At 38.5% G+C, this 9,042-nt stretch overlaps 1 protein-coding gene across 1 annotated transcript in view; it reads right to left on the reverse strand.

The window, feature by feature from the left end:
- Nucleotides 1-240: 240 nt before the first annotated feature.
- KBTBD2 (kelch repeat and BTB domain containing 2) overlaps nucleotides 241-9,042 on the reverse strand; it is a 21,366-nt gene continuing 12,564 nt past the window's right edge. The window contains exons 3-4 of the mRNA XM_021689606.2: nucleotides 5,596-5,761; nucleotides 241-2,963 (exon numbers count right to left, since the gene is read on the reverse strand). Of these exons, the coding sequence (XP_021545281.1) occupies nucleotides 1,428-2,963; nucleotides 5,596-5,761 (1,702 nt within the window). The 3' untranslated portion in view covers nucleotides 241-1,427. The remainder of the gene's footprint in view (nucleotides 2,964-5,595; nucleotides 5,762-9,042) is intronic.

A 9,042-nucleotide genomic window follows, 5' to 3' on the forward strand; every position in this document is an offset into this window, starting at 1 on the left:
TCTGGCATTTCAAAGTACTCCAGAGGATCTTAATCCGGGGCTAGGGTTGAAAGGTATTGTCTCTTCTGTGTAGTTGATGTTGATACAGAAAGGCTCAAACCAGACGGTAAGTAATAAAGGAAAGCCAAATATATGTATGTGTCAAATTCTGGGAAAGCAAACACCTGTAACAAGCTAAAGTGACCCAGTAAAATTAAAAAAGCACACCATTACACCATCCCATCACAAAACAGATACTGAATATATACAATTTATTTAATAAATTAATGTCATTCAAAATACAGTGCCAGAACATTATGCAGTTGAACATGCTAGTAATGTTGGTCATGAAGCACCTGTGCTCATGTTGATGGGCGGCGCCCCGCTACTGCTAGTGGTTCCTGGGATTAATGCCAGAGCAGCACTAATGGTCTGCTCATGTGCACGGCTAGTGCAGAGAATTCCTGAACAGTTCACCTTCCTACTCCTACCCCCACACACACACAAGTGAAAAAAACAAAACTGAAAAAAACACACCCTGACAGCTAATGGAGATCTATACACAATCACTCTACAGTAATGCTTGTTATTAAATTAAGATGTAATGACCTGGTTAACCCACTCTAAATCTTTACGATGGAGAAATACAACAGCAGCAGGTAGTTATATGCATGAGCCAATGTTAATGTAATACAGAAAGTGGAGGCATTTACAGATTAAAGCTCCACACAGACCCGCACAACAAGGGACCAGCAATTCTTATTGCAAGCCCAGCAACTGAAGTCCACACCTGGTAAATGACCAGCTGATTGGAAGACCTGTATTCTAGATAGACAAGTATAAGTTAGTGAAGAGAGAATACATGCACCTAATAGTATAGTTAGACTGATCCTGCAGTCATAGCTTTCCCTGTGCAATACCATAAAATGGAAGATCTTCCTCAACTATAGTATAGGATTTTGACAACATTTCTATACCAACATGGACACTAGTGTTAAGTGCAGCTGAATTAATTACACTGAAAAAAACCATATTCCAGGACTTCGGAACAGAAGCACGGGAATGAAATACATATACTAAAATAACCTCGGCACAATGTGCGATATACCACACTAGGAACAGGAAACTACTTTTAATAAGTGAACTTTTTGAACTGTACATAACACAGGGCTAACAATGTTATTAGATAATCCAGATTCTTATGCTCTCATGATACATGTAAAAGTTTCTCAATTATTGGATAATCTATTTCATATTATGGAAGCATATCTTTCTGTAAGACTCACTGATATATATTATACTGATGCAAATATTAAGTAGGGCATAAAAATAAAATTTATCAAAGATAGATTTTTATGTACTCATATTTAGTCCTCTCATAGCCTCTCTTGTTTAGCAAAGAAAATGACCAAGCACATAAACCAGGCGTGCACCCCCCAAGTCGTCGACTATACAGGTGGTAGGGCGACCATCTCTCCATCCAGTTCAAACTCCTCGGTCCCATCCGGTGAAAAAAGGTAAGTTGGTGGCTTCCATGGAGACTCTTCAAGGCAGGATGGATAAAGTTTCCCCACAGTGCACCGAAAATCTCTGCCTAAGTCCCACAGTACACGTTCGGATATATGCTGCCGCAGAGACCACCGGTCAAGTTCCAGATCATACTGGTAGGTGACATATTTCGCTCTCTCGTTTAAGTGGGTTTCTCGCATAAACACACACAGAGAATTTGAGATCACAACAGCTCTAACACAGGGGTCTGAGTACCTCTTGGCAGGGATGTTGGCTGCCATTTTCCACTCATTTTTATTCACATCGTAAATCTCCACAGTTACCGAAGACCCATCTACAGTGCCAGAGGGGAGTCTTATGCCAGAATTGGTAGCAATGTGCAACCCTCCAATATAGAAGATTTTATCACCGAAAGCCGCAGCCGAAGCAAAAGACCTGCTGGTCTGTCTCATGGCCATTTCTACCCATGAATCAGACCTGGGAAAGTAACAGTACATGAGGTTCAGTGTCATCACATAAATGCAGTCGTGAACCACGACTGCCGCGCTCCACTGCCAAGCACAAGGCAGAGGGCTTACCATTGTCCACTCATCCTTCTCCGTGTCGTATCTTTCCACGGTCCTCCGATTAAGTTCTCCACCTACACTGTCGCCCCCAATTGCATAGATATAGCCTTCACAGCAAACCAAGGATGGCTTTATGCGGACAAAAAGCATCGGGGTCTTTGGAAACCAGGTATTTTGCTGTGCATCAAACCAGTAAAAGCAGTTCACAGTTCTGAAGGCAGTCTGAAGTTTGCTTGTTTTACTGTGATTTGTTTTTGTGTTTTTCAGAGGAACCTGACCCCCTGCTATATAGATGTCATTATCGGGAGTTACAACAGTCCCAACCTTATGCAAATCAGCTGGTGGGCTGCACAGCTTGTAAACTTTTTCTGCTTGGGGGCTGTAACAGACAGAAGAGTAAAGACTACAAGGATTTTCTGAAGATGCTTCAATGAAAATCATCATCTCCTCTTTAGTCATTCCAAGTCTTGGTTTGAAAAACTTGGGCATAGACTTATACAGACCTTGAACCACGACAGACTTGTCATTGGGCGGCAGGCCTTGAAACCAAGCTCTCTGTGTTACTTCGGAAAGTGCATCAATTCGGATTTGGCTAAGAACTGAAGACAAATACTGGGATCTTGATTCCGTGTTGTACTCTAGCCACAGCATAGCAGCTTCTCGAACCGTCTCCTCCTTTTCAACATTTAAATTGTCACTACTGAGGATGTCTATCAGTAGGTCATGTGACAGCTGCATGAAAGCTTCCTGGTGATACACAGCAGTGAACTTGTGCTCTACCATTCTTTTAGCACTTTGCTTTAATTCCTCACAACTGAACAGATCGGCAAAACTCAACAATCGCACACAGTTCTCTGCATTTATTTTTTTAATTAAGTATTCTCGACAACGTTGTAATACATCTTCTACCTAAAATGGGGAAAGGTTGATAAAGACAAATTTTACTTTTATGTAAAATACAAGTATTATTAATCAGATCCCCCTATAGTTTCTATTTTTAGATATGTATGCTTGGGCAAAGAGATAATGCCTTCCAGTAATAATTAGAAGACTATGCATAGTTCTGCATATCTACTACTTGTCCAGTGGCCTACTTAAGTGCCCTATTTAGGAACTAATAGTGTAACATTAAATAGGCTCTTAAAAATAAATGGTCTTAAAGGAAAAGTATAGAAATTTATGCATAAGTTCTATACTTTTCTAGGCTTTAAAAAATATGTAATTAAAAAAAATGGAAACAGTGTAAATCACAGTACATAAATGATTACCATTTATCTTTTTTCTTTTTTTAAGATTTTATTTGACAGAGACACAGCAAGAGAGGGAATACAAGCAGGGGGAGTGGGAGAAGCACGCTTCCCGCCGAGCAGGGAGCCCGATAGCAGACACTTAGACTGAGCCACCCAGGTGCCCCCATCATTATAAATTTTTTATCATAAATGATTACTGTTGACTAGCCGGAATCTGGTTTCTCAACATCGACAAGATAGTACTATAAAACAAGAAAACCAGGTACAATGACTACTTATGTGCCTTTCTTATCTAGAGAAATAATGTCACCAAAGGAATAAATACATTTATAATGCAGTTATAAATTACCTACATTTAAATGACCCACCTTAGCCATTCTGTTTCCTAGATTTTTTTCTTACGAAGGAAAAGTAGATCTCGGCTGAAATCACAAGTGCTCCCTACTCTACTTATTCAACACCACAGCAAGCTAACTAGAAGCAGTTTACAGTGAGAAGTCAGGGTGCTTAGACTGGATGGTCAGTAAGTAGACAGCCTTAGGCAGCTTCACTTCTCTAAGCCTCAGCTTTCTCTTGTATACAATGGGGAGATCCTTACCAAGGATTATAATAAGAATTAGATGATATCTATATATCTGTAGATATAAAGTATTACACCTAACCTAAATAATATATGAGAATAGTATCGGGCATATAAAAACATTTATCATTTTCAGTGGTTAATATGGAAAATTATGTTGGTAGTCACAAAAAGCCTGGCTTGTCATCCCAGGCTTGTCAGGACAGCCCAGTCTAAGAGAGTCCTGTTTTGCATTTGGTATGTATATGCATACAGAATTCATTAACATGGTAGGAAAAGAGTTCAAAGGAACAGTATCACTATTTACAGGAATAAAGTACTCTGGAATCCAAATTTCTTAAAATTCCTCAATTTTTTAAGCAATTCTAAAAAATACCTGCTTTGAGTTTCTGGCTCTAAAAAACATACTGAAAACTTAAACTACGGAAAGACAGTGCATACTGTAGGCATTTCCTCCTTTCACGTTTGGATTTAAGTTATGAATGCCTTTAATTCTAAAGCACCAGGAAGCTACTATGGCCCTCAATTTCCCCATAGTTGTAGGTACAGTAGGACACTGTATAATTTTATAGGGAAGAAGAGAGTACAGAATAAAAGGAAGAAAGCTATATAAAGCATGGACTGAGTTCTGATTCCCAGAATTTCACCCAGGTGTTGGCAATCAGTGTCATTCATACTCAATGCAGCACACATTTATGAAGTACCTAACTAGGTATCATGACCTGTTCTCCCCAAATATAACCTTTAGTCTCAAGGTTCTCCCCTCAGAGAAATTTTGTTTCTGAAATACACATTGTTATTTCAAAACAAGAGAAAGGAATGATGAAAATATTTTTTATATTCCTCTTAAAATTTTTTTTAAATGGTGAGGGGAAAATAGAGTAAAATAGTTTATCTGTAAATGGATCAATGATCACTTTTTTAGTTTAAATAGTTCTCCTTAATATTAGTAGCTCAAGGGCGCCTGGGTGGCTCAGTTGGTTAAGCGACTGCCTTCGGCTCAGGTCATGATCCCAGGGTCCTGGGATCGAGTCCCACATCGGGCTCCCGGCTCAGCAGGAAGCCTGCTTCTCCCTCTCCCACTCCCCCTGCTTGTGTTCCTGCTCTCGCTGTCTCTGTCAAATAAACAAAATCTTAAAAAAAAAAAAAAAAATTAGCTCAATATGGTCACATGGCTATTATAAATAGTTAAAGTTTGATAATTTCCATAAGAATCTTCAAATTTTTTGTGAAAAGTAATACCATCAAATATTAATGTATCTCAGGCTCTAGCAAAAAAAAAAAAAAACTGAAGCACTTAAATTTAATAAACACTTAAAAATTACTTTTACTTGAAATCCAAATTCTCAAGCATATTAGAATATGAAACCAGTATGAAATTTTCACCCATCTTTTAATTAAGTTCCCATCGTAAAGCTAAAGTAGTTTACTGACTGATCAAATCCTACTGTTTTTCCCTTATACATTTTTAAATTTATTTATTTAAGGAATCTTTACACCAACATGGGGCCTGAACCCAGGACCCCAACATCAAGAGCTGCCCGTGCTTCCAACTGAGCCAGCCAGGCGCCCTCCCCTGTACATTTTAAGAAAACTTACCTTCTAAATTTTGCAATAAGAAAATTATATAGATGTAAGACAACACTGATGAAACCATGTCTCTTGAAACAATAAACCACAGTTTATGTATATAATAGGAAAAGCTGCTTACCTGCAGGAAGCAAGCGGTTTCATAAAGCTGTTCTACAGTGCTGTCATTTATTGCCAAGTTACCCGTGTATGCGTAAGCTATTATTATCTGTAAGGTGGCTGCATCCACATTCCTCAGGTGCACGTGTGTCTGTTTGCTTTCACTGAGTCCACTCATGAACATGGCCCTACCGGAGAGAGAGAAAAAACAAAGCTTATGCGTTTAGTGTAAAACCAACGTAGACGTAAGAAGGAAAACTAGACAACATGGATGTTTATTTAGAGGATTTGCTGAAGAACATGTTATAGGGAAAGCTTTTGAGGGAGACAACAAAAAAGCCTAATTCAGTGCCAAAGATATACCAAACTATTCCATTATGCCATTCTGAGTGAAAACATGAAAATTCACTACTCTTTATATTCATACAATAGAATACTATTCAGCAATAAAAAGGAACTAAGTATTGATGCGTACAACAACACAGATGAACCTCCAAAACACGCTCCGTGAAAGAAGCCAGAAACAAAGACCACCTATTGTAGGATTCCATCTGTATGAAATGTGCCCCCCAAAAAACAAATATAGAGACAGAAGAGAGATTAGAAGCTACCCAGGACTGTGGGTAAGAATGGTGAGTGTCTGTAAAAGGGCACAAAGGTGAGTGAAATGTTTCAAATTAGATGGTAGAGATGGTTATGCATCTCTGTAAATATACTAAAATTCACTTAATTATACATTTAAGATGGGTGGATTTTGTGATATGTAAATTGTAACTCAATAAAGGTATTAAAAATGTCATTCGCTCAAATGATTTCCTAAAACTATACAGGGTAGTTTCCTAAAAGTCTATTATACGCCAAAGGCGGCAACTGGTGGTGTACAGAATACAAAGTAGAACACCCATGTACAGGTGAGAGACCAAAAAAAACAATGCTAAGAATAATGACTGCATGCATACAAGAGAAAGATCTGTATGGGATCAAAAGTGGGTATCACAACAGCACTAGCTTAGGCCCCTATGGGACAAGACGAGGAAAGCCATCAACAGGGATCAACTAAGGAATCAGGGCAGAACATGACCATTTTTTCCAGGGCATAAGAGCTCACACAGGAGACTGGAAAGGTGAGTGGCAGTCAGACCACAGAGGCTTTGAAAGAGACCTAGGAGTCTGAGCTTTTTCTTATGGTGCAGAACACTGAAGGGTTTGTGTATGGATTTATCAGCATGATAACATGTATTCTAGGATGACTACTCTACTAACAGACCTCAAGGGCCAAAGGCTGGAGATGGGGAAACAGACTGTGAGTCTACTGCAATAATCTACAGCAGGAATAACAACAACCTGCCCCAGGGCAGCAGAAATGGATACAAAAGCTATCACAATGAATCAAGATCTGGTGATTTTCTGAACATAGGAAATGGAAGAGAGTAGATAGGAAAATAAAGCCACATTGTTTATTTTCAAGTTAAGTGCCTGAAAAAATACTGCTAGTCATTGAGAGAAAGTAAGGTCAAGGAACTGCAAGGTCAAGTTAATCCTGGAAAAAGGGGGAGTTAAATTTTGGATATATTTAAGACAAAAAAATAATACAATAATCAATTAAGTATTTAATATTACTGAAACTCTAGAGAAGGTCAAGCGTTAATACAGTAGGCTATGAATTATTTACAAAGTGACGTGTTAAAGCTGAGTAAGTTATCTGAGGGGGACTAAAAAACTCAAATGCACCTAGAATCCCAATGACCAACCTGAGGCAAAGTTCAATTAGGATAAAAAAAGAAAAAAGAATAAGAGAAGGTTGTCCTTATTCCTCCTTCTGAGCTACACCAGTGACTACCTAATTGCTACCTAATTGCTTTTGTGGTGTTTGTTACCCTTGATTCCACAGTTTTTGACACCCCACCTTTCTTGTCCTAAGTAGCATGGTACTGGACTGTTGCTTCTTACTTCTCTGATGAATCTTTCTTGATTTTTGCTCAGATCATGATCCTGGAATTGAGCCCCCACACTGGGCTCTGCACTCAGCAGGGAGTCTGCTGGAGATTCTCTCTGCCCCTCCCCGCTTCGTGCTCGCGCACACGCGTGCTCTAATAAATAAAAATCTTTAAAAGGGGAGAGCTAGTAAGCCTAGGTATTGACTCAATCTATAACCTCCAATTTCTAATAGATCTGAAAAAGAAACTGACCATCACAATCATTTGGGAAGCTCTTAAACATAAAAATTCTGAAACTCTAACCCAGACCCACTGAATCAGAATTTCTAGGTTTGAAATCCAAGAATCTCTGTGGAAGCACTTGAGGAGTCTGATGATCAACCAAGTTTTAGAACCACTGTTTGCAAATATGCTAAGCTTTCTAAGAAAATCAATGTTTGAAATTGCATGAAAAATCCACAGCTTAACCTGAAACAATTGCAGGCATAGCAAAGATAATTAGTATTTGGGCCTCAGCTGCTACAATCATCACGAGATGTGTTACATTAAGAAATGCAACATTTCTACAACCTTCATGTATGTTAACCTTAAAAAGTCAACATTAAACCTGTCCTGTCTATAGTTGTCACTAAAGAACAGCAGAAATTAACTTTCACTGCTGATGTCCACTTACGGCCACTAATATTTGTGGTAGGATTATACTGATCCACATTTAACTCATCTTTATTCACCCCCTCCCTTTCAGATATTAAGTAAAAATTCAACCTAAGGGCAGACCACAAATAAAAGAATTTCTATGCTTTGCTTCTATTCCTCTTATGAAACGAATAAAGAGAAACCTACCTAAAAAGATTGAAAGTTGCAGATCATAAAAATGTAAAGTTACACTTTGTTATTACAAATAAGTCAGCTTCTAAATTCTAAGGCACAGAGAACAATGTTATTAATTACTAAATAATGAAATCTGGCAAGGAGTCTGGTAAGGCTAAAAGGTATAAATGATAATAACCAAGAATGAGAAAAACATTTTTGCAAAGGAAATAAAGTCCTTAACATGTCTGAATAGCAATCATGATCCTCTGAAAGTTATTATTGAGCCTAATTCCATCTGTCAACAATGACTACTTTTCTAAATGTAGTATTTTAAAATAAACGGTAAATAAAAATTACTTTCTCTTTTAATCTTTTTGCCTCCCCATAATTAAAACTTTACCTGAGTTAATTTCAACAAATTTCTTATATTTAAACCTTTGTAAAAATGTCTTTCACCTGTCCTTTACATGCAAGCAAGTGATGTGGCAAGCACTACGCCACTGGAATAGAAAAGTTAGGCAAAACATTAAGACATCTATTTTTTTTAACTTAAATGTTCAAAAGGGGGCGCCTGGGTGGCTCAGTCGTTAAGCGTCTGTCTTCGGCTCAGGTCATGATCCCAGGGTCCTGGGATTGAGCCCCGCATCGAGCCCTGCATCGGGCTCCCTGCTCGGCGGGAAGCCTGCTTCTCCCTCTCCCACTCCCCCTGCTTGTGTTCC

Source organism: Neomonachus schauinslandi, chromosome 12 (assembly GCF_002201575.2).
Source record: "Neomonachus schauinslandi chromosome 12, ASM220157v2, whole genome shotgun sequence".
Classification (NCBI taxonomy): domain Eukaryota; kingdom Metazoa; phylum Chordata; class Mammalia; order Carnivora; family Phocidae; genus Neomonachus; species Neomonachus schauinslandi.